Genomic DNA, 27,689 nt, shown 5'->3' with positions numbered 1-27,689 from the left:
TTCCTCCAGACTATACAGATTCAAATCTTTAAAGGGGTTTTCCACTCAAATATAAATTTTGATATGTTACTGCCCATGGTGAGACTAACAATCCCTTTCATACTTGTTATTATATATTTAGTCTCCTTCCCACAGTTCTCAGCTGCTGCTTTCTGCTGAAGACACAAAAATCTGTGTGTGAGCTTTTCTCTCTGTCTCCCCCTCCCTTCTGAGACAACTGATGTAAACAAGTCCCTGGCTAGATTTATCTGCAACATTGTAATATTGTGTTATTCTGAGGTCAAGTTGTTAATGAACTCATTGTGATTAATCCTCCCAGCAGTACAAAGAAGCTACAATGTTGCAGATACAGCCAGCCAGGGACATGTTTAAATCAGCCCGACCAGGACATATCACGATGAAAACATAGCAAGGAATAAAGAGAAGCTCAAATTTATCATCTCCATTGCACATTATAGCTTTTTAATAAACATTTAGACACACGTCTTGTACTAATAAAATACAACAATAAAAATATACCACAAATACTACAGAATTATATTACAATATCTACACAAGTGTGGAATGCGCTCTACTTACAAGTCGTAAGAAAATACTTTGATACATAAAAAAAATGCTGTATGACATATAATGTACTGTACAATTTAAAAAAATACACATTCAAAAGCTACGGAAACCGTTCTGCGGGGCGATAATAACAGTGACAAATAAATATTTAAGGATATATATTTTTTTTTATTTATAATGGCCAATAGTTTAATGCTGGTAAAACACAACAGGTTGTTTAGGAATTCAAGTAAAAAAATCCAAATAAACAAATTTTTCTAATTCGTCCTATTTTTGGCAATTTTTATTTTTTAAAGAAAAAATATTTTACATTTTTCATTGTTTTAGTTATTTAAAAAAAAAATAAAAAAAAAATTATATCTTAAAAAATTATTTGAAATGTAATTTTAAATAGTAACTTTTAAATTGACAAAGGTTTCAAATAATTTTTGAATTGTTCGATTAATTATTTGAATGAATTAAAAAATAAAGAATATTTTAGATAAAGGTTGAATTGCATCATTGCAAAAAAATTGCATGATTACAAAAAATGTATAGGAATTTTTTTTATTTTTTTAATATTTTTAAATCAGTTATATTAATTAAAAAAATTTTAAAAAATAGTCTAATATTTTTAGGTAAAATTGACTTTATTTCCATTTTATTTTTATTTTTAAATACATAATATATTTTCATGGCCAAGAATAATTTGATTTATGAGTAGTTGGATTTGTCATTGACTCCTGTTGTGTCGAGCATAAAAATCTAAAATATTGGCTATTTTTTCCCATTATATTTTTTTGCTTTTAAAATAAGGTTATATTTATAAGAAAACATACTTTAGCTTGGCTATCCCTCAGCATAAAAAATAAGGGATTTATAAATTATTTCACCTTTTTTTTTTTTCTTTGCACATATGTTGCCTTATCTATTCCAAGCACCTTTGACCCTGTCCACAATGCAACTTCTGCAAACTTTTTCCAAATATTTTGAGGAATTTCTTCTTAAAAATAAAAAGTTCAGTCCTTCAAAAAAATAAAAAATAAAATTTTCCCAGAGCGTTGAGCTTTATTGTAGCTTTTCATTCAACGACCTCTGGAATTGGGGTTCACAGAACGGACTAGTCTGTATAAGTCTTATGGGACACAGTCTCGGAGCCAGGTTCCTGGGGTCCCGGGTCTAGCTGGATATGAATTTGCTGATCTTACTTAGTCTTTTCTTATCTCGGTTGTTGTGGGAGTGATGATATTGGTGGGCATGGGCGGGCTTTAGAGGGGACACCCCTTCGTAGTTGTGGCTCGACTCGTTGTGTTGCCTCGTGTATCTCTTACACTTGCAGGAAGTGACCACAGTGACTTTGTAGGTTCTGCTGGTGCCGTCCGCACACTGGAGCTGAATCCGCTGAGTGCGCGTCTTGTCGTTGACGCATCTCCACTCCTGGGTGCTTCGACGACTCCAGTATTTCAGGCCGTAACCTCCTCCGATCCAATTTGGAAGAATAGGGAGAGGAAGACATTCTCCGGCGCACACCAGTTCCTTTAAGGGTCTCAGGCTGGTGCACTGGCCATCTGATATGTACTTGGTGGATCTCAGTTCTCGACATCCAACTTGGTGGTGGCCTGGAAGAAGAAGAGAGATGGTAAAGGTTAGGTTACGGTCAATGGCCATATGTTGACCTCATGTCCGTTAATATACCTCTCTGCCCTAAGGGAACCTTCATGGGCCCATTTTCCTGTCCCCACCTCTAGACGTTCTTCTAAGTTGACCTTTTTACATTAGGATTAGGATAAACATGGCTGCTTTCTTACAACAAGGGCACCACGCTTGTCCATTGGTCCTCTGATATTGTAGCTCAGCTTGACGCAAAGAGGGCTAAGATCTAAAGATGAGCATGCCCAAAAATGAACGTTCAGCCTCCGATTACTGGTGGCTGCAGAGGTAGGAGTCCTGGAAAACATGGATACAACCATAGGCCATATCCATGTTTTCCAGGACTCCCTATGGCTGCATCCATCTTCTGGAGCCACCGGTATTTAAATGCCGAACCACTGGACTCGAGCATACTCATCTATACTAAACTCCAATACCAGACTCAACCTGTAGACAGAGGTGGCGCTGTTTTAGGGACAAAAGAGCCACGTTTTTATAATTGTGGACAACCCATTGTCTACTACTATGTTCATAAGGAACTGACAATATGGCCGCCATCTCTACTGTATCAGATTGGCTCAGCAGTACATAGCATTCAACCATTTCTTAGAAAGTGGAGTACCAATATGGACGCCATATTGCTGCCATGTTCTAATTAGTTATGGACTTTAAAGGGGTTATCCAGCGCTACAAAAACATGGCCACTTTCCCCCCTCTCTTGTCTCCAGATTAGGTGGGGTTTCAAACTCAGTTCCATTGAAGTAAATGGAGCATAATTGCAAACCACACCTGAACTGGAGACAAGAGAAGGGGAAAGTGGCCATGTTTTTGTGGCGCTGGATAACCCCTTTAAGAAAGCTGGTTGCTACCACCCCGCCAACACCCCCCAACCACCATCTCACGAGTGTAATGGAAACCATATAGGACAGAAAATTAAAATTTAAATGTATCCAAAAAGTTTGATAAGCCAACATTATAAGCTCTAATCCGGAACTTCACCAAGGTTCTTAAAGTAAACTGAGCGTGTTCGCTATGCGCCCTCAGCGTGTCTCTACAGGTCCCGGAGGATGTGATGACCGTCCAATCGCCTCCCGCTGACAGACCTCCGGGGTGTGGGACAAACTAGGAGCTGACGTGACCCTTTAAGTGATGACGAGACCCCTCTGTATAGGAGGCCAATGGGTCGCCCCACCACCTCTCCCCCACACCATATGTTTCATAACCCAGGTGAGGAGATGCCAGAAACCTTCATCTCTTCTATGGTTGATGATTAATGGGCCGTGGGAAGAAGCCAAGCGTAATTTCTGTTCATAACGATCCAGGTTCTCCCCTCCCCCGTCCTCAGACAGAGTCAGGTTGGTGGTGGGCCCCCCGGGGCCAGTGCTGGGTGCCAGAGAGCTCAATAAAATCTCTATATGTTTACTTCTGCCAAAGGCCCTGGGGCACGGGAATACTTGGCCAGGAAGTGCAAACAAATGCTGGCCGCAAATCAAAGCCTTTTCATGTCTGGAATGATTCCTGACATCGCTGAAGTGTCACAGACAGGTGAGAGTGGAAGCAGCTATTACCTGCGCTGTGCCTGGTCTGCAGCTGCTGACATACACATGTAGCAGAGCCGAGACGGCTAAATGGAGCAGAACCCAGGCTGACTGATGCAGGGAGGCCGCAACTGTCACATGTAGCAGGACTGAGGGTAAGCGGAGCCCAGATAACAGATCCAAGTCTGACAGATGTAGCAGAGCTGAGTGGGACAGATGTTGCAGAAGTTGAGTTTGACAGATGCCGGTCCTGACAGATGTAGCAATTCTGATGCGGTAGGACCGGGTCTGTCAGATGAAGCAGTTCTAAGTCAGATGTAGCAGAGTCGACATTTGGAAACATTGGAAAGCTGGGTCTGTCACAGGTAGGTGTAGCAGAACCAAGTCTAAATATTAAAGGGGTTGTCCAGCGAATTTTTTTTTCTTTCAAATCAACTGATATGAGAAAGTAATATAGATTTGTAATTTACTTCTATTAAAAAATCTCACGTTTTCCTATACTTATCAGCTGCTGTATGTCCTGCAGGAAATGTTTTATTTTCAGTCTGACACAGTGCTCTCTGCTGACATCTCTGGCCGAGACAGGAACTGCCCAGAGCAGGAGAGGTTTTCTATGGGGATTTATAGAAACCGAGACAGGAATTCTGCAGTGTCAGACCGGAAAAAAACCCAACATTTTCTGCATGACATACAGCAGCTAATAAGTATGGGAAGACTTGAGATTTTTAAATAGAAGTAAATTACAAATCTATATAACTTTCTGATATCAGTTGATTTGAAAGAAAAAGATTTTCGCTGGACAACCCCTTTAAGCTTAATCTGTCAGATGTAGCAGAGCTGAGTCTGACATGTGGTAAAGTTGGCTCTGTCAGATGTAGCAGAGCTGAATCTGTCAGACTCATGCAGCAGAGCTGTGTTAGGTTAGGGTACACAATGACTTTGGCTGCAAGGTCAAAGATCATGGTGTTGCCTCCTTCATATGTGCTGCCTCGCAGCTAATGTAAGTGAATGGGGGCTGCACTGTGAGCTGCACGTAGCTGCATCCAGGGTGGATTACTTGGCATTTGCTGGTACTTGTGGTTCACAACATGCCCCATTTACTTACATTGGCTAAGATGCAGCAAAACTGAAGGAGTGCATCATCTATGGCTATGTGACAGCTCCAGCCTAGCAGAGCAGATGTAGCAGAGCCAAGTCTGTCATATATAACAGAGCTTAATGTTATATATGTAGCAGTGCTGAGTCTGTCATATACAACAAAACTTTGTCTGATAGATGTAGCAGTGATAAGTCTGTCATATACAACATAATTTAGTCTGATTGATGTAGCAGTGATGAGTTTGTCACATACAACATAACTTAGTCTGATTGATGTAGCAGAGCCTGACAGCTGTAGTAGGACTGAATCTGCCACATGCAGCAGAGGTGAGTTTGACAGATGAAGCAGTGCTAGAGACAAGTCAGATTTAATAGAGCTGAGCAGTCACAGGGGTCGGACAGATGTAGCAGAGGTGAGTTGGCTTTAACAGAGTACAGCGTCTCATTACCAGCAATGCAGACTCTGACAGATGTAGCAGTGCTAGGCCTGTCAGATGTAGCAAAGACAAGTCAGATTTAGCAGGGCTGAGTTTGTCAGTTGTAGCAGACCTGACAGATGTAGCAGTGCCGAGTCTACTAGGTGTAATAGTGACCAATCTGTCAACACAGCAGAGTCTAGATCTCTGTTTACTTCCAATGAATGAGAACAGAAAAGCGATCCTGAACATACTGTACTCTGACAGGTGCAGAGCTTGTTCCAGCGTATCAGAACTCAGCACCGCTACATCAGGGCACGGCCTCACCCTCAGGAATTATACTGTAATGTTTCCATTCATTGACAGCAAGCAGATGTGAGGATTTATTATGTAATGTTTATTAGACAATCACTTCTTATTATAGAATTATTATGATAGTCAGCTCTGCTACATCTGTACAGATAACCTAATGGAAGATGAGGGGTCTGCAGATGTCTATGAGGCCCATTCATATGTGGAGCCTGTAAGTTTCAGATTTACATAGGACTGCATATCGAGTAGAGACTGATGCATTGATTTACCTGCACCGATACACTGTAACAAACAAAGATTATGAAGCATCATAACTTATAACTGTGTAAGTCTACCAGGTGATAACGTATTATGATGAGTGATACTACATGACCAGCTCAGCTCTGCTACATCTCCATTCTACTGATTATACCTGGGATGTGTCCTGTGCTTATGGTATATAGGTGTATGGTTGTCACTGGTCACTAGTGGCTGAGACTCCATCATCTGGTTACTATCCTGACCAGGTGTGAATATGTCACCTAGATGATGTCACTGGCCCAGGCGATGACATCACTAGGAGAGTGTCAGAGTTTGTGATGTGGAGGGAAATGGTTTATATCCAGCAGTGAAATGTTACAGTAAGTGGCTGATACCAGAGGACAATAGCAGATGGAAATGGGGTCACACAGCCGTCAGCCTGACTTTAGTAACAGTATAAAATATCTCCTCCTCCTCCCTCTTCTGCCTCTCCAGCCTCAGGCGGCCATTCATCAGTTATGGCTTGTACATAGTTACCTGCAGTTCTATGTGTTATCACAGACAGATGTGCAGATAACACAGTCAGCTCTGCTGTACATAGGCAGCTCAGTTCTGCTGTATGTAGCAAACACAGATCTGCTACACCGGGTCACTCCTAACTCTGCTGCATCTTTAATGCTCTGCTATGTATGGCTAGGAAACTCAGCTCTGCTGCATCTCACAGTCCTGGCATTTCTACATCCACTACCTCAGCTCTGCTGCATCTCACAGTCCTGGCATTTCTACATCCACTACCTCAGCTCTGCTGCATCTCACAGGCCAGGCATTTCTACATCCACTATCCCAGCTCTGCTGCATCTCACAGTCCTGGCATTTCTAAATCCACTACCCCAGCTCTGCTGCATCTCACAGGCCAGGCATTTCTACATCCACTATCCCAGCTCTGCTGCATCTCACAGTCCTGGCATTTCTAAATCCACTACCCCAGCTCTGCTGCATCTCACAGTCCTGGCATTTCTACATCCACTACCTCAGCTCTGCTGCATCTCACAGTCCTGGCATTTCTACATCCACTATCCCAGCTCTGCTGCATCTCACAGTCCTGGCATTTCTACATCCACTACCTCAGCTCTGCTGCATCTCACAGTCCTGGCATTTCTACATCCACTACCTCAGCTCTGCTGCATCTCACAGGCCAGGCATTTCTACATCCACTACCCCAGCTCTGCTGCATCTCACAGTCCTGGCATTTCTACATCCACTACCCCAGCTCTGCTGCATCTCACAGTCCTGGCATTTCTACATCCGGCTATCCCGGCTCTGCTGCATCTCACAGTCCTGGCATTTCTACATCCGGCTATCCCAGCTCTGCTGCATCTCACAGGCCTGGCATTTCTACATCCACTATCCCAGCACTGCTGCATCTCACAAGCCTGGCATTTCTACATCCGGCTATCCCAGCTCAGCTGCATCTTACAGTCCAGGCATTTCTACATCCGGCTATCCCGGCTCTGCTGCATCTCACAGTCCAGGCATTTCTACATCCACTACCTCAGCTCTGCTGCATCTTACAGTCCAGGCATTTCTACATCCACTACCTCAGCTCTGCTGCATCTCACAGGCCTGGCATTTCTACATCCACTATCCCAGCACTGCTGCATCTCACAGTCCTGGCATTTCTACATCCACTACCCCAGCTCTGCTGCATCTTACAGTCCTGGCATTTCTACATCCGGCTATCCCGGCTCTGCTGCATCTCACAGGCCTGGCATTTCTACATCCAGCTATCCCGGCTCTGCTGCATCTCACAAGCCTGGCATTTCTACATCCGGCTATCCCGGCTCTGCTGCATCTCACAAGCCTGGCATTTCTACATCCAGCTACCCCAGCTCTGCTGCATCTGGAAAACTCAACACTGTAATATCTGTAACTATCCCAGCACTGCTGCATCCCTGACGGTTCAGCTCTTCTGTGCCTGGCTACCACAGCTGTGTACATTCAAACTCATGACTGCTGAACTTAGCTATCCCAGCACTGCTGCATCTGTTTATCCCAGCTATACTGTATATATCCCAACTATACAGCGTGCAGCCATCTCTGCTTTGCTGTATTTTGCAAAGTCATCTCTGCTACAACTTACTACCACTTTGCCATAACTGGGTAGTTCAGCTGTACTGCATCTGACAAACTCAGCTGTACTGCACTTGGGTAGTTTGGCCCTGCTACATCATCTAGTTCTCTGGAGCACCTGGCTAACTCAGCTCTGCTGCACCTAAATAATTTAACACTTTTACATATAACAAACTCAGCTGTACTACCTATAGGTTATTCACTCTACTTGCAGACATCGCTCTAGTACAGTATTCTCCTAACTATGGCTCTCCAGCTATTGCAAAACTACAAGTCCCAGCATGCCCTGACACCCTCTGACTGTCAGGGCATGCTGGGAATCTTAGCTTTGCACCAGCTAGAAGGATACAACTACTGCTATAGTGCATACAACCATCTCAGCTCTGCCAGACCCAACCCTGTGCCATCTGACACACTCATCTCTGCTACATCTGTGTATGCAGTCGTGCAGGTTTCGCGGCTCTTATGCAACATGATCCCCAGATTCCCCGGATCCTGCGCTCGGTGTCAGCCTATTGTCATCTTTTCTATAAGCCGGAGAAGTCGGTGGGAAATCTCTGCCCATTGTCCGCACTCTTATTGGCGTTGACTGGAGTAACACTATATGGTGCATACAGGGGGGATATACATTGTGTATATGTAACGTATAGCAGTCACTGTATGAATACAATGGACTCACATAACAACCTCATAATAGGACCTGCCCTGTAGGAATCACTACATCTCCCTGTATGCCATGCAGCAGAATAACCTCCTCCCTACACAGCACTGACTATTGTGTAACCTCTATAATAATGGACAGAAACAATGGAAATAGCATACCGGTGTAGCAGAGCTGAACTTGTAGCTTATCACTAACTCAGCTCTGCTGGACCTGTTCTTTCTCACTGAAGATAAGTTACTGCCAAAGGTTTCTATTCAGAACATATGCTCAGCCGAGCTAAGTGTGCGTGTGTATGGGGGACGTGTGTATGTATGGGGGCAGCTATGTAAGTGTGTATGGGGGACGTGTGTATGTATGGGGGGCAGCTATGTAAGTGTGTATGGGGGGGGCAGCTATGTGTGTATGGGGACAGCTATGTAAGTGTGTATGGGGGGGCAGCTATGTAAGTGTGTATGGGGGGCAGCTATGTAAGTGTGTATGGGGGGGCAGCTATGTAAGTGTGTATGGGGGACAGCTATGTAAGTGTGTATGGGGGGCAGCTATGTAAGTGTGTATGGGGGGCAGCTATGTAAGTGTGTATGGGGGGCAGCTAAGTGTATGGGGGCAGCTATGTAAGTGTGTATGGGGGGCAGCTATGTAAGTGTGTATGGGGGCAGCTATGTAAGTGTGTATGGGGGGGCAGCTATGTAAGTGTGTATGGGGCAGCTATGTAAGTGTGTATGGGGGGGCAGCTATGTAAGTGTGTATAGGGGGCAGCTATGTAAGTGTGTATGGGGCAGCTATGTAAGTGTGTATGGGGGCAGCTATGTATGGTGGGTGTGTATGGGGGGCAGCTACGTAAGTGTGTATGGGGGCAGCTATGTAAGTGTGTATGGGGGGGGCAGCTATGTGAGTGTGTATGGGGGCAGCTATGTGTGTATGGGGGCAGCTATGTGTGTATGGGGGCAGCTATGTAAATGTGTATGGGGGACAGCTATGTAAGTGTGTATGGGGGCAGCTATGTAAGTGTGTATGGGGGACAGCTATGTAAGTGTGTATGGGGGGCAGCTATGTAATTGTGTATGGGGGGCAGCTATGTAAGTGTGTATGGGGGGCAGCTATATAAGTGTGTATGGAGGGCAGCTATGTGTGTATGGGGGCAGCTATGTAAGTGTGTATGGGGACAGCTATGTAAGTGTGTAGGGGGACAGCTATGTAAGTGTGTATGGGGGACAGCTATGTAAGTGTGTATGGGGGCAGCTATGTAAGTGTGTATGGGGGGGGCAGCTATGTGAGTGTGTATGGGGGGCAGCTATGTGTGTATGGGGGCAGCTATGTAAGTGTGTATGGGGACAGCTATGTAAGTGTGTAGGGGGACAGCTATGTAAGTGTGTATGGGGGACAGCTATGTAAGTGTGTATGGGGGCAGCTATGTAAGTGTGTATGGGGGGGGGCAGCTATGTAAGTGTGTATGGGGGCAGCTATGTAAGTGTGTATGGGGGACAGCTATGTAAGTGTGTATGGGGGGCAGCTATGTAATTGTGTATGGGGGGCAGCTATGTAAGTGTGTATGGGGGGCAGCTATATAAGTGTGTATGGAGGGCAGCTATGTGTGTATGGGGGCAGCTATGTAAGTGTGTATGGGGACAGCTATGTAAGTGTGTATGGAGGGGGGCAGCTATGTAAGTGTGTATGGAGAGCAGCTATGTAAGTGTGTATGGGGGACGTGTGTATGTATGGTGGGTGTGTATGGAGGGCAGCTATGTATGGTGGGTGTGTATGGGGGGCAGCTATCTAAGTGTGTATGGGGGCAGCTATGTAAGTGTGTATGGGGGGCAGATATGTAAGTGTGTATGGGGGGGCAGCTATGTAAGTGTGTATGGGGGGCAGCTATGTAAGTGTGTATGGGGGGCAGCTATATAAGTGTGTATGGAGGGCAGCTATGTGTGTATGGGGGCAGCTATGTAAGTGTTTATGGGGGACAGTTATGTAAGTGTGTATGGGGGGCAGCTATGTAAGTGTGTATGGGGGGCAGCTATATAAGTGTGTATGGAGGGCAGCTATGTGTGTATGGGGGCAGCTATGTAAGTGTGTATGGGGGGCAGCTATGTAAGTGTGTATGGGGGCAGCAGCTATGTAAGTGTGTATGGGGGCAGCTATGTAAGTGTGTATGGGGGGGCAGCTATGTAAGTGTGTATGGAGGCAGCTATGTGTGTATGGGGGGCAGCTATGTAAGTGTGTATGGGGGGCAGCTATGTAAGTGTGTATGGAGGGCAGCTATGTAAGTGTGTATGGGGGTGCAGATATGTAAGTGTGTATGGGGGGCAGCTATGTATGGTGGGTGTGTATGGGGGGCAGCTATGTGTGTATGGGGGCAGCTATCTAAGTGTGTATGGGGGGCAGCTATGTATGGTGGGTGTGTATGGGGGGCAGCTATGTATGGTGGGTGTGTATGGGGGGCAGCTATCTAAGTGTGTATGGGGGCAGCTATGTAAGTGTGTATGGGGGGACAGTTATGTAAGTGTGTATGGGGGGCAGCTAAGTGTATGGGGGCAGCTATGTAAGTGTGTATGCGGGGGCAGCTATGTAAGTGTGTATAGGGGGCAGCTATGTAAGTGTGTATGGGGGGCAGCTATGTAAGTGTGTATGGGGGGCAGCTATGTAAGTGTGTATGGGGGCAGCTATGTAAGTGTGTATGGGGGGCAGCTATGTATGGTGCGTGTGTATGGTGGGCAGCCATGTAAGTGTGTATGGGGTCAGCTATGTAAGTGAGTATGGGGGGCAGCCATGTAAGGTGCATGTGCACACCCCTGGGAATGTCTGTGTCACACCTTCAATACCTGCTGATATTGCTGAGTGTGTCACTTAATGCACTTCTCAGTGATAACTATGATCTTACATAGGACTGCCGGTTAACCGAATTCAATTAAGTGACAAATTCAGCTCTGCTACATTCTTACTTGATCGCTATTAGATAAAAATCTGCAAAAGGGACCAATTAAGCCACCACATAGACCTGGGGGATTGCTATTTCAGCAATATCCCTGTATACTGTGTGTATATATATATATATATATATATATATATATATATATATATATATACAGCACCCCCCAGCAATGAAATCACCTTTATCTCCTCTCCACCCCACCAATAATGGGACGTTCCGGGGCGATTCCCATAATTTAGGAATTGCTACTCATGCAGTTTCCTATCGGATTATCCTATGAAGCTGTATGGTCTGCAGGATGTTACAAGACTACAACTCCCAGCATGGCGGCGGAATAGACTTACTTGTCCTGTCCAGGGCTGAGTTGGCGGGGTGCCGGCCCCCGTTCCTGGCTTGGTTGATGGCGCTGCTGTTGGCGCTGTCCCCTATATGTTTATCCACATGGGAGTACAGGATCTCGGTGGCATCGTTCTTAAAGGACTGGCAGCTCTTAAAGAGAAAGCACAAGAAGTACAAGAAGCAGCACTGCAGCCTGGAGATGATCATGGTGAGCGGCGCTTCCTCGCTGGTTGGGAGTGTGAACCTCTCTGCTGTGCCGAGCTCTTATATACCTTCTGCAGGGCTGGAGAAGGGGAGGGATCCCTCAACAATGCAGGGCTGGAGGTTACAGCTGCCACCAGAGCAAAGAGTGGGATGTAGCAGAGCTGGAGGTGTCACCTATGAATAGAGTGGGGATGTAGCAGAGCTGGAGGTGTCATCTATGAATAGAGTGGGGACCAGAGCGCAGAATGTGGATGTAGCAGAGCTGAATGTGTCATTTATGAATAGAGTGAAGACCAGAGCATAGAGTGTGGACATAGCAGAGCTGAAGGTGCCATTTATGAATAAAGTGGAGATTAGAGCACAGACTGTCCATGTAGCAGAGCTGAAGGTGTCCTTTATGAATAGAATAGGGATCAGCGCATAGAGTGTGGATGTAGCAGAGCTGAAGGTGTTATTTATGAATATAGATGAGACCAGAGTGCGATGTAGCAGAGCTGATGGTGTCACTTATGGATAGAATAGGGATCAGCGCATAGAGTATGGATGTAGCAGAGCTGAAGGTGTCACCTATGGATAGAATAGGGATCAGCGCATAGAGTATGGATGTAGCAGAGCTGAAGGTGTTATTTATGAATAGAGTGCAGATGTAGCAGAGCTAAAGGTGTCAATTAAGAATAGAGTGGAGATCAGAGCACAGAGTGTGATGTAGCAGAGCTGAAGGTGTCACTTATGGATTGAGTGCGGATGTAGCAGAGCTGAACATATCATTTATAAACACAGCAAAGACCAGTGTGTAACGTACACATAAAGCAGAGCTAAATGTGTCGTTTATAAATACTGTGGGGACCAGTGTGTAAAGTACAGATGTAGCAGAGCTCTAAGTGTTACTTAATAATAGACCAGGGACCAGAGCATGAAGTAAAAATGTAGCAGAGCTGAATGTGTCAGTTATGAATAGAGCAGATATCAGGGCATAACATACAGATGTAGCAGAGCTGAATGGGTCTTATTAGTATAATAGGGTTGCATAGTTCTAATATAATATGTTGGTTTACCTGCAGTCCTATGCAACACCTTAGGTTATGTGCCATGTGTTACGCCAAATGACAAACTCAGTAAAAACTCCTGGGTCAGCGGGGACAATGCCGTCCTATGAAGCCTGGTGACCCTGTGACTATATGACGGCTCCATAGCTGCTGCACATATAACAGAGGAAGAAGTAATCAGGTGTGTAAGTGGCTGATACAAGAAGACAACAGCACACAGGGACAAGATGCCTATGTGGGCACAGGTTGTGTATGTGGGCATGGGTTGTGTATATGAGCACAGGTTGTGTGTACAGGCACAGTCTATAAGGGTATGGGCTGTCTATATGGGCATGGGTTGTGTATGTGGGCATGGGCTGTCTATATAGGCACAGGATGTGTATGTGGGCACGGGTTGTGTATGTGGGCATGGGCTGTCTTTATGGGCACAGGATGTGTAAGTGGGCACGTGTTGTGTATGTGGGTACGGGCTGTCTATATAGGCACAGGATGTGTATGTGGGTACGGGCTGTCTATATGGGCACGGGTTGGGTTAATCCAGAGATTAAGGCGTCATAGACAGAAAGATAACTGCGCCATCTAACAAGAGTCTCCATATATCACCAGGATATGTAGGGGATGATGGTCAAGACTGGATAGATCGCAACAATGTAACAGTATACAGCAGTGCAACAATGTAACAGTATACAAAAGTGCAACAATGTATCAGTATACAGAAGTGCAACAATGTATCAGTATACAGAAGTGCAACACTGTAACAGTATATAGCAGTGCAACAATGTAACAGTATACAGCACTGCAGCAACGTAACAATATACAGAAGTGCAACAATGTAACAGTATACAGAAGTATAACAACGTAACAGTATACAGAAGTGCAACAACGTAACAATATACAGCAGTGCAAGAATGTACCGCTACACAGCACTGCAACAATGTACAGTGACTACAGCAAAAAGATCCCATATAATGTATCTGATAATGTAGGTAACATTATCATCTGACCAGACACCATCAGAACAGCAATGGCGGAATATTACTGCAAACCAGACTGACATAGCCGACATGTTAACATTCCCTTGATTCATTTATATTAATGCAGCAAATAAAAGTGCAAGAGCCAAGCTGGAAGTGTGTGTGTGTATATATATATATATATATAGTGTGAAAACAAAACCACTCTGCCCCCCGCAAAACAGATCCAGGGGACCGCTGCTTATACTTCTCATAAAGTTACTTTACAAAAAGTTGTCATACAAAATTGTTCCTGACCTACTTTATGTCAGATCTCATTTCCCTCCATCGCCTGTTACCTGGATGTCTGCAGTGCCATCTAGTGGTAGAGAGGGGTAATAGATAACATCACCAATGTACTCGCTATCTACCATACCTATCTATCTATTATCGATCGATCGATCGATCTATCTATCTATCTATCTATCTATCTATCTCCTATCTATCTATCTATCTCTCTCTCTCTCTATCTATCTATCTATCTTCTATCTATCTATCTATCTATCTATCTATCTATCTCCTATCTATCTATTATCTATCTATCTATCTATCTTCTATCTATCTATCTATCTCCTATCTATCTATCTATCTATCTATCTCCTATCTATCTATTATCTATCTATCTATCTATCATCTATCTATCTATCTATCTATCTCCTATCTATCTATCTATCTATCTATCTATCTATCTCCTATCTATCTATTATCTATCTATCTATCTATCTTCTATCTATCTATCTATCTATCTATCTATCTATCTATCTCCTATCTATCTATCTATCTATCTATCTTCTATCTATCTATCTATCTATCTATCTATCTCCTATCTATCTATCTATCTATCTATCTATCTATCTTCTATCTATCTATCTATCTCCTATCTATCTATCTATCTATCTATCTATCTATCTATCTATCTATCTATCTATCTCCTATCTATCTATCTATCTCCTATCTATCTATCTATCTATCTATCTCCTATCTATCTATCTATCTATCTATCTATCTATCTATCTATCTATCTCCTATCTATCTATCTATCTATCTATCTATCTTCTATCTATCTATCTATCTATCTATCTATCTATCTCCTATCTATCTATCTATCTATCTATCTATCTATCTATCTATCTTCTATCTATCTATCTATCTATCTATCTATCTATCTATCTCCTATTTATCTATGTATCTCCTATCTATCTATCTATCTATCTCCTATCTATCTATCTATCTATCTATCTATCTATCTATCTATCTATCTATCTATCTCTCCATGCTCCCCATCTCCCTGCTCTGTAGGTTCTGCCTTATGTTGTCTCTGGATGATGGACACTTAAAGGGATTACATATGATGGATTCTCTGCTGACATCATTAATCAGGTGACAGATACATATATATAAGTTTATAACATGTGATTGTGTCTTCCATTTCCAGATGAAGCTTTTCCATGAATGACTTAGGTGCTCGGAATTACTAGAAACAAAGTAACATATGGCTAATGGTCCATTAGTGTCCGTTCTCATTACAGCGACTAGAACATCAGTCATTATGTCTGCATTTAAAGGGCCAGAAGAAGATGGACTACAGCCGCCCTAATCTCATTATGTTCCTGCACTGATGCCGTCATCTCTGACTTTAAAGGTGATTGCCTAAGTGATGGGCACAGAGGGCACAGCCCCAGGCGGCAAAGCCCATTGTCATGGTTATTTAGTATATTACTATCTAACTAATGCCGATAGTTATGGCTCCAAGCTTGTTTAGTCTCTATCATTTGCTCATTTTTGCCGTCTTGCTTCAGGATATTTTTACTAAACTTGTAATGGAAACATAAAGTCATTATATAGACAAATGTTATCAATCCACAGCTGATGGAAACCAGACAGGGACTTACTAATGGACTGACATACCAGATAGATTATCTTACCTAGACTGTGTGCTATAACATAGCCTTATATATAATAATAAAAATATAAAACTGCACATTATGTAAAAAAAAACTATAATACTGCCTCCTATATACAGGAATATACTATAATACTGCTCCTATATACAAAAATATAACTACTATAATCCGACATGGAGAGAGAGGAGCAGCTGCACATCACACCTCTGGCTGATACTAATGCTGCTAAGCCTATTTTAAAAAAACAACTTCAGGATGTTGGAATCTGAATTGATCAAGCCATATTGCCCCGTGTACCAACTTGCAGGTCTCCTGGTTCACACGGGTCCCTACGCTAACTCCACACCGTGTCGGTCAGTGACCGCCACCCCCGCAAAGCGTGGACATGCAGGGAAGGGAGGCCATGGAATGGCCCTGCAACCCCCATGTCACAGGTTCCCTGAACCATAACTACTATAATACTGCTCCCTATATACAAGAATATAACTACTATAATACTGCTCCTATATACAGGAATATAACTACTATAATACTGCCCCTATATACAGGAATATAACTACTATAATACTGCTCCTATATACAAGAATATATCTACTATAATACTGCTTCTATATACAGGAATATAACTACTATAATACTGCCCCTATATACAGGGATATAACTACTATAATACTGCTCCTATCTGTACAGGAATATAACTACTATAATACTGCTCTTATATACAAGATTATAACTACTATAATACTGCCCCTATATACAGGAATATAACTACTATAATACTGCTCCTATATACAAAAATATAACTACTATAATACTGCTCCTATATACAAGAATATAACTACTATAATACTGTCCCTATATACAGGAATATAACTACTATAATACTGCTCCTATATACAAGAATATAACTACTATAATACTGCTCCTGTATACAAGAATATAACTACTATAATACTGCTCTTATATACAAGAATATAACTACTATAATACTGCCCCTATATACAAGAATATAACTACTATAATACTGCTCCTATATACAAGAATATAACTACTATAATACTGCTCCTATATACAAGAATATAACTACTATAATACTGCTCCTATATACAAGAATATAACTACTATAATACTGCCCCTTTATACAGGAATATAACTACTAGAATACTGCTCCTATATACAAGGATATAACTACTAGAATACTGCTCCTATATACAAGAATATAACTACTATAATACTGCTCCTATATACAAGAATATAACTACTATAATACTGCTCTTATATACAGGAATATAACTACTATAATACTGCTCCTATATACAGGAATATAACTACTATAATACTGCCCCTATATACAAGAATATAACTACTATAATACTGCTCTTATATACAGGAATATAACTACTATAATGCTGCTCCTATATATAAGAATATAACTACTATAATACTGCCCCCTATATACAGGAATATAACTACTATAATACTGCTCCCTATATACAGGAATATAACTACTATAATACTGCTCTTATATACAGGAATATAACTACTATAATACTGCTCCTATATACAGGAATATAACTACTATAATACTGATCCTATGGATAGTGTGGATGGAGGAGGAGGAGGGTGCTATTATGTAAGTGTGTATATATCTGTCTCTATCCTTTGTGTAATGTTTGTATCTCTTCTGCAGGGATATAGATGGTCTCGGTGACACCTCGGTGTCAGTGTTTTGCTCCTCTCTGATCGATGACCCCCAGTAAATACATTAACTGGACGATCGCCATTATGTGTCGGGCAGTTAACCTGCAATCGATGTTGTGGGGTTAAGCTGTGTGACCCCCCATCTGTGTGGACAGAGCCTGAGGGGAGATGGCGGTGTAGGTGAGGTCTCCTTTCAGTCCCCAGGCTCCACCTATACTTACATGTATACACACTTGGATAGAGTTGCATTTTCTCTTACTGATTTTCATATATTTTACCTTTACTCTAGTTTTTTTTTCAGTTTAGATACTTTGTGGATATGTTACTTCTATTATACCAGTATATACTCCAGTCACTTCCAGAGCTGTATTCACACTTTTTGGATTACTTTTCACCAGTTGTTTTCCCTCCAATGATCAGGGGCAATATTAAAGGGGAACTACAGTGATTTTTTTTTTCTTTCAAATCAACTGGCAGAAAGTTGACTTCTATTTAAAAATGGACTTCTATTTAAAAATCTCCAGTCTTCCAGTACTTATAAGCTGCTGTATGTCCTGCAGGAAGTGCTGAATTCTTTCCAGTCTGACACAGTGCTCTCTGCTGCCACCTCTGTCCATGTCAGGAACTGTCCAGAGCAGTAGCAAATCCCCATAGAAAACTTCTCCTGCTCTGAACAGTTCCTGACATGGACAGAGGTGGCAGCAGAGGGCACTGTATTAGACTGGAAAAAATACATCACTTCCTGTAGGTCATACAGCAGCTGATAAGTACTGGAAGACTTAAAGCGTAACTGTCACGTTTTTTTAATTGCAGAAATCAGTAGTATAAGCGATTTTAAGAAACTCTGTAATAGGTTTTATCAGCCAAAAAAGCCTCCTTCTGTACTCAAGAAGCAATCTCCCAGCCTCCCCCCCCTGACTTCTTATCTGTGCATCAGGCAAACACGTCTTCATTACAGAGAAGCCAGTGAAGACGGGCTCTGCTCTCTCCATTGTAAGCCTATGAAGGGGGGAGGGGCTGAGGGAGATGAGGGAGCAGGAAGAGGTGACATGAAGGTCAGCTGTTTGGAGACTGTCTGGGCACCTAAACCGCAGGATTCAGGTGTCAGAAAGGTCAGTGCTTATCTATGAACTTACTGAGAGAAGATTGCAGGGTGTTGTGCTGTGCAGGACTGCTCCGTGCTCAGTCACTCCTAACAGCCCCTCCCCTCTCCATAGCCACATAATGGAGACAGAAATCCTGCTTCATCTGATGTGAGGGGGGAGGCTGGGAGATTGCTTTTTCAGTACAGAAGGAAACTTTTTTAGTACATAAAACCTATTACAGAGTTTCTTAAAATCGCTTGAACTGTTGATATTTAATGTTTTCAGAAAAATGGCCCTGAAATGACAGTTACGCTTTAAGATTTTTAAATAGAAGTTATTTACAAATCTGTATAACTTTTGAACAACAGTTGAACAAAATTTGCCAGGGTACCACTTTAAGAGGGAGCACCCTATTCAATCCGTTAACCCTAGTGCACCATATAAAATGGTTCATGAAGCTACAGGACATCCCAGTGCTGCTGGTTCATTGTCTGTATGAAGTCTTTGCTGCTGTAGTGCATTTTTGGAGATGTAGTGTATAGAATATAATGTAGTCTGTGATTGAGTGATAAAATTCTGACTGCCTGCAGCCACCACTAGGGGGAGCTCTTCCTTATTCTGACTTCTATCTTTGTGTCTATACAGTGTATTTTTAGTATTTTTGTTGGCCCCTGGTAGTGGAGATCCCCATCTCCCCTGCAGAACGTCTCCTGTCAGTCTGTGGGTTGCGCTTGCTCCTCACAACGTGTTCCTAAACAGCCCGCGCCTATTCCCCGGACCACACAAGCTGCTCGTCTTGACTTTGGGAATGTCAGCTCTGGAGCATAATGGAAAAGATGTGATAGGTTTGGGACAGACATTGTGTCCCATCACAGGCGATATTGATAACAGATGTGGACGAGACGCCCGCTCCTGCCATCCCATAATATACTGCATTGTATGGGAATCCCCCATAATCCCTGAGTCGTCTCTGCAGTCACATTGTAACTATTATTCTTGCTCCTGGGAAAGCTGGGTGACTATCATAACAGCTCAGCCATAGGAGACAAATCCTTGCAGGGAGGCCCCATCCAATATTACTGTATAGACAGGTAGCTCTGCCATTCAGGAGGCTGGGAAAGCTGTGTGCGGTATCAATGTCTCCATAGTCCAAACTATAGCGGCTTCTGCCTATAGATGGTCAAGATGGTCCGACACCCAAATCTTGTGGCACCACTGCATGGCGGTGTAATTTTTCCTGGTTATATTGCTATTACATTATGCATGGTTATTTGGTTACTGCAGGTTAGTATTATTATTTGATCATTGTATGGCGGTATTATCCACATTATAGTGCTGTTACTTTAGTTGTGCTATTTGGTCACTGTGTGTTAGTATTATTTGTGCACTGTATGGCGGTATTATTTTTTCATGGTATAGTGCTGTTACTTTATATATGCTATTTGGTCATTGCATGTTAGTATTATTTGAGCACTGTATAGCAGTGTTATTTATTTACATTATAGTGCTGTTACTTTATGCTATTCGATCACTGTGTATTACTATTTTTTAAGCACTGTACAGCAGTGTTATTTATTCACATTATAGTGCTGTTACTTTATGTATGTTATTGGTCATTGCATGTTAGTTTTATTTAAGCACTAAATAGCAGTATTATTTATCCACAGTATAGTGCTGTTACTTTATGTATGTTATTGGTCATTGCATGTTAGTATTATTTAAGCACTAAATAGCAGTATTATTTATCCACATTATAGTGCTGTTACTTTATGTATGTTATTGGTCATTGCATGTTAGTATTATTTAAGCACTGTATAGCAGTATTATTTATCCATATTATAGTGCTGTTACTGTACATGTTATCGGTTACTGCATCATAGTATTTTTTGAGCATTGTAAGGCAGTGTTATTTATCCGCAATATAGTGCTGTTACTTTATGCTATTTGGTCACTATATGTTTGAGCACTGTATGACGGTGATACTTATTCACATTATAGTGCTGTTATGTTATGTATGTTATTTGGTAACAGCATGTTACTATTATTTGAGCAAAAGGCAAATAGTAATAACGTATCTAAAACGTCCTCCTGTAAAAGTCATCCGCAGTTATGTGAGGATTACAGGTGAGGTCTGATTAGACACTGGGTCTTGCCACAAGAGGGCGCAAAAGTCCTTACCTATAAGAAGACTCAAAGGCTACTTTTGGCTAGTGTACCTCTTGGTGAGAGATCAGTGATGACTGGATATGCTTCAAGAATATTTTGCCCAGTAGACTCTGAGAGGAGGCATAATGATGGGTTTAATAAATGTCCCAAAAAGACTGTTCTAACCTAGGTGGTAGATGTTGCTGATGTGGGGAGAACACACTGCCCCCTGCTGGTGTGATGATGTGAGCAAAAACTGCCCACTGCTGGTGTGATGATGTGGGAGGACACATTGCCCCTCCTGGTGTGATGATGTGGGAAGAACACACTGCCCCCTGCTGGTTTGATGATGTGGGGAGAACACACTGCTCCTTGTTGGTGTGATGATGTGGTGAGGAAACACTGCCCCCTGCTGGTGTGATGATGTGGAGGACACACTATTCCCTGCTGATGTGATGATGTGCAGAGAGCACACTGCCCCCAGCTGGTTTGTTGATGTGGGGAGAATACACTGCCCCCTGTTGGTGTGATGATGTGAGGAAAAACTGCCCACTGCTGGTGTGATGATGTGTGGAGGACACACTATCCCCTGCTGGTATGATGATGTGGGAAGGAAACAATGCCCCCTGCTGGTGTGATGATGTGTGGAGGACACACTGTCCCCTGCTCGTGTGATGTAGTAGCCATCACACAGTACAGTGATCACCCCCTAGTAGTTAGAGGACACTAACAGCTCAGTGATATACACAGAACATGGCCAATCTATGGGTTAATGTAATAGAGCACTATATGTGGTTAGATGGCAGCATAATGGACTTATCCAAAATAAAAGTGTCCCGGCCTGTATGAACCCCCAGGCCAGGCTGTGTAGTGGAGCCCAGCAGGTCGCTCATGTGGACACACTGGGCCTGGTGTGTAATTTGTTTGGTTTTTACACACTCACATACATATTCATGGTGCTCGGAAAGTGTGACGGATCTCTGGATCTGGATCTGCGCTCTTTGCTTACATGATGCCGCGAGAGGCGTCCGCAGCCACATCTGTGTTTAAAGAAAAGGTAAATACACAGGGGTGGCTGAGATACAGGAAGAGTATGGTGTAACTACCAGGAGGTATCTAAGCCGCCCATGTACACTATGCTCACTATAGGTGATGAGAACTGACAGCGGCCCCATATTAAGTGACACCATGGAGCTTCTGGGTCACTCTCCCCTACCTGTCCCATCACTGTCTGCATTATCCCCGGTCTGTGACATCATTATACAGTCCTTTCCTGTACTGTGACATAACTGTGTGTAGTATCCCTGTACTGTGACATCACTGTGTGTATTATCCCTGTACTGTGACATCACTGTGTATTATCCCTGTACTGTGAAATCACTGTGTGTATTATCCCTGTACTGTGACATCACTGTGTGTATTATCCCCCCTGTACTGTGACATCACTGTATGTATTATCCCCCCTGTATTGTGACATCACTGTGTGTATTATCACTGTACTGTGACATCACTGTGTGTATTATCCCTGGACTGTGACATCACTGTGTGTATTATCCCCCCTGTACTGTGACATCACTGTGTATTATCCCCCCTGTACTGTGACATCACTGTGTGTATTATCCCTGTACTGTGACATCACTGTGTGTATTACCCTGTACTGTGACATCACTGTGTATTATCCCTGTACTGTGACATCACTGTGTATTATTCCTGTACTGTGACATCACTGTGTATTATCCCTGTACTGTGACATCACTGTGTGTATTATCCCTGTACTGTGACATCACTGTGTGTATTATCCCTGTACTGTGACATCACTGTGTATTATCCATGTACTGTGACATCACTATGTGTATTATCCCTGTACTGTGACATCACTGTGTGTATTATCCCTGTACTGTGACATCACTGTGTGTATTATCCCTGGACTGTGACATCACTGTGTATTATCCCTGTATACTGTGACATCACTGTGTGTATTATCCCTGTACTGTGACATCACTGTGTGTATTATCCCTGTACTGTGACATCACTATGTGTATTATCCCTGTACTGTGACATCACTATGTGTATTATCCCTGGACTGTGACATCACTGTGTATTATCCCTGTACTGTGACATCACTGTGTTTTATTCCTGTACTATGACATCACTGTGTGTATTATCCCTGTACTGTGACATCATTGTGTGTAGTATCCCTGTACTGTGACATCACTGTGTGTATTATCCCTGTAATGTGACATCACTGTGTGTAGTATCCCTGTACGGTGACATCACTGTGTGTATTATCCCTGTACTGTGACATCACTGTGTGTATTATCCCTGTACTGTGACATCACTGTGTATTATCCATGTACCGTGACATCACTATGTGTATTATCCCTGTACTGTGACATCACTGTGTGTATTATCCCTGTACTGTGACATCACTGTGTGTATTATCCCTGGACTGTGACATCACTGTGTATTATCCCTGTATACTGTGACATCACTGTGTGTATTATCCCTGTACTGTGACATCACTGTGTGTATTATCCCTGTACTGTGACATCACTGTGTATTATCCCTGTACTGTGACATCACTGTGTTTTATTCCTGTACTGTGACATCACTGTGTGTATTATCCCTGTACTGTGACATCATTGTGTGTAGTATCCCTGTACTGTGACATCACTGTGTGTATTATCCCTGTAATGTGACATCACTGTGTGTAGTATCCCTGTACGGTGACATCACTGTGTGTATTATCCCTGTACTGTGACATCACTGTGTGTATTATCCCTGTAATGTGACATCACTGTGTGTAGTATCCCTGTACTGTGACATCACTGTGTATTATCCCTGTACTGTGACATCCCTGTGTATTATCCCTGTACTGTGACATCACTGTGTATTATCCCCCCTGTACTGTGACATAACTGTGTGTATTATCCCCCCTGTACTGTGACATCACTGTGTGTATTATCCCTGTACTGTGACATCACTATGTATATTATCCCTGTACTGTGACATCACTGTGTGTATTATCCCTGTACTGTGACATCACTGTGTGTATTATCCCTGTACTGTGACATCACTGTGTATTATCCCTGTACTGTGACATCACTGTGTGTATTATACCTGTACTGTGACATCACTGTGTATTATCCCTGTACTGTGACATCACTGTGTGTATTATCCCCCCTGTACTGTGACATCACTGTATTATCCCTGTACTGTGACATCACTGTATTATCCCTGTACTGTGACATCACTGTGTATTTTCTCCCTGTACTGTGACATCACTGTGTACTCTCCCTGTACTGTCACATCACTGTGTGTATTCTCCCTGTACTGTGACATCACTGTGTGTATTATCCCTGTACTGTGACATCACTGTGTATTATCTCCCTGTACTGTGACATCACTGTGTACTCTCCCTGTACTGTCACATCACTGTGTGTATTCTCCCTGTACTGTGACATCACTGTGTATTATCCCCCCTGTACGGTGACATCACTGTGTGTATTATGCCTGTACTGTGACATCACTGTGTGTATTATCCCTGTACTGTGACATCACTGTGTGTATTATCCCTGTACTGTGACATCACTGTGTGTAATATCCCTGTACTGTGACATCACTGTGTGTAATATCCCTGTACTGTGACATCACTATGTATATTATCCCTGTACTGTGACATCACTGTGTGTATTATCCCTGTACTGTGACATCACTGTATTATCCCTGTACTGTGACATCACTGTATTATCCCTGTACTGTGACATCACTGTGTATTATCTCCCTGTACTGTGACATCACTGTGTACTCTCCCTGTACTGTCACATCACTGTGTACTCTCCCAGTACTGTCACATCACTGTGTGTATTATCCCTGTACTGAGACATCACTGTATTATCCCTGTACTGTGACATCACTGATATGACATCATTAAATACAAACAGAAATTGCAAAAAACTCTGCCCCTTGCAGACCAAATTTTGAAATAGGCTCCTCCCACAAGGAGCAGTTCAATTGAAAACTAGACGATGACCGATGGCCGACTAGACAAAGTTGATGACCCTTTTGTTAAGGAGCCTCATGTTCCTAGAACCAGAGACTATCGATATAAGGTGATCAGTATCTTAAGAATTTACCAAGATATAAAGAGAAGATGGGCTCATCGGACACTTGTCCCTCCCTGTTTAGCTTTTTTTTTTTATATTTTACATTATTAGATTAACATATATTATTTTACATGATTAATTGTATGATTATTTGATTATAATATATTACTACACATCATTATCATTTATATTCTTTTAGGGAAGATAAATTATATCTCTGCAAAACCATTATATCTCAGCTGCAAACCAAGAACTTTCTCCTGCTGTAACCTGTCGACTCTTCCCATTGTCTTATGGAGAGAAATCATATTACGAGACAAGCTGTCAATCGGAAGCGCCATTGTTCCCTGATCGCCGTGCTGGGGGTTATATGTCATGTCATGTATACAGTGGGAGGAAGGAATCTCCTGAGGGCCTGTGTGATAGAACATTATATATGAGCGTCAGTGGGAACTTTCCATCCAGCCAGATGCCTCTATACACACAATAGGCCAGAGGAGAACATGATACTGAGAATCAGCAATTTGTACTCACCGAGGATCGGATTCATGGGCCTGTCCTCATATGACAGCAGGGGACAAAGCCGGGGAGGCCCTGAATATGGCAGGTAACAAAACCAGGAGAATGCTGGGCGCCGGATACATGACAGGAGGGCGCGGTAACCTGGATGGGTCCCACAGACCTTTATTATAGAACTATATATTATAATCCATTAATAGCGATGATGAAGAGGACTCCTATTCTACTCTATAGAGGCAACAGTCAGAAATGGTCCGCAATGTCACAGCCTGGGGATGGAGGAAGCACGGTGATGAGCTGGACAAGAGGTCATAGACAGGATTATAGATCCAACAGAGCTGTAAGAGGAGCCTGTGTGCCAATAGTGTGTCTATGTAGTAAGACATCTGGGAAAATGAGCACAGGGAGGAGATGTGTCTGTATCATTTCCTTCCACCTCTGGATTAGATTTTATGGCTTCTGCATACAAAGCGCCTGGAAATCTTGTGTTTAATATGACAAAGGGAATGTGAAGAACACATCTATATAAATGTATCCTGGTATTCATGACATATCTATAACTAATATAATACTACCCCCTATATGCAAGAATATAACTACTATAATACTGCCCCCTATATACAAGAATATAACTACTATAATACTGCTCCTATATACAGGAATATAACTACTATAATACTGCTCCCTATATACAAGAATATAACTAATATAATTCTGCTCCTATATGCAAGAATATAACTACTATAATACTGCTTCTATATACAAGAATATAACTACTATAATACTGCTCCTATATACAGGAATATAACTACTATAATACTGCTCCTATATACAGGAATATAACTACTATAATACTGCTCCTATATACAAGAATATAACTACTATAATACTGTCCCTATATACAAGAATATAACTACTATAATTCTGCTCCTATATACAGGAATATACTACTATAATACTGCTCCCTATATACAAGAATATAACTAATATAATTCTGCTCCTATATGCAAGAATATAACTAATATAATTCTGCTCCTATATGGAAGAATATAACCACTATAATACTGCCCCCTATGTACAGGAATATAACTACTATTATACTGCTCCTATATACAGGAATATAACTACTATAATACTGCTCCCTATATACAGGAATATAACTACTATAATAATGCCCCTATATACAGGAATATAACTACTATAATACTGCTCCTTTATACAAGAATATAACTACTATAATACTGCCCCTATATACAGGAATATAACTATAATACTTCTCCTATATACAGGAATATAACTACTATAATACTGCCCCCTATATACAAAAATATAACTATTATAATATTGACTCCTATATACAAGAATATAACCACTATAATGAAGACAGAAAGGAACAAATTCAGCACTCACCTCTTCAGTAGACAAATCTTTTTTCCATTTTCTGGATATCGTCAAGAAGGCAACAGCACTTTCAGGCAGTCATGCCCTTCTTCTGGTCAGGATCCAGAAGGGGTTATTCAGAGTTCGAAACACAGCATTGTTCTTCAGAAAACAGCATTACTCTTGTCCTCAGGTTGGGTGTGGTATTACAGCTCAGCTCCATTTAAACTGTAGCTGTCATTTAAAACATTTTTGCAGAAATCAAGTACAAGTACAAGCAATTTTAAGAAACTCTGTATTATAGTCTTTTTGCCTAATAAAACCTTTCTGTCCTCAAAAAGCTGTTTCCCAGCTTCCCCCTCACTTCTTATTTGTTCATTATCAGACAAAGTCGTCTACATTACAGAGGAGCAAAGTAAAGACGAGTTCTGCTGAGCCCATTAAAACCTATGGAGAGGGGTGGATGAGTGAGCATGAAGAGGAAAGAACCAGCTCATGCAGTTTGGAGACTGTTTGTGCACATAAAACGCTGGATTCACAGGTCAGAAAGGTCAGTGCTGGTCTGGAAACTTGGTAAGGCAAGAATGCAGGATGTTTTGCAGGGCTGCCTTTTTCTCTTCTCCGTGCTCACTCATCCCCCTTGGCCCTCCCCCTACATAAAGCATAATTGACACAGAAATCCTGCTTCTTCTGAAGTGAGAGGGGGCGGTAGGAAACAGCTTTT

At 42.3% G+C, this 27,689-nt stretch overlaps 1 protein-coding gene across 1 annotated transcript; it reads right to left on the bottom strand.

Annotated features, from left to right (window-relative positions):
* Positions 1-1,170: 1,170 nt before the first annotated feature.
* SOSTDC1 (sclerostin domain containing 1) lies at positions 1,171-12,234 on the bottom strand. Its single transcript, XM_069959338.1, has 2 exons — positions 11,868-12,234; positions 1,171-2,165 (listed from the first exon to the last, which is right to left on the bottom strand). Exons 1-2 carry the CDS (start codon positions 12,067-12,069, stop codon positions 1,726-1,728), a joined length of 642 nt encoding a protein of 213 aa, XP_069815439.1. The 5' UTR covers positions 12,070-12,234; the 3' UTR covers positions 1,171-1,725.
* Between the last annotated feature and the right edge of the window lie 15,455 nt (positions 12,235-27,689).

Source organism: Dendropsophus ebraccatus, chromosome 2 (genome assembly GCF_027789765.1).
Source record: "Dendropsophus ebraccatus isolate aDenEbr1 chromosome 2, aDenEbr1.pat, whole genome shotgun sequence".
Classification (NCBI taxonomy): Eukaryota; Metazoa; Chordata; class Amphibia; order Anura; family Hylidae; genus Dendropsophus; species Dendropsophus ebraccatus.
This window is presented reverse-complemented; position numbering and strand designations above follow the sequence as displayed.

What these genes read in the sequence shown, in the direction of transcription:
- SOSTDC1 (XM_069959338.1), bottom strand. Translation starts at nt 12,069, where the DNA reads ATGATCATCTCCAGGCTGCAGTGCTGCTTCTTGTACTTCTTGTGCTTT. An exon ending in CTCAGCCCTGGACAGGACAA is followed by an intron (nt 2,166 to 11,867) that starts GTAAGTCTATTC and finishes TTCTTCTTCCAG; the next exon opens with GCCACCACCAAGTTGGATGT.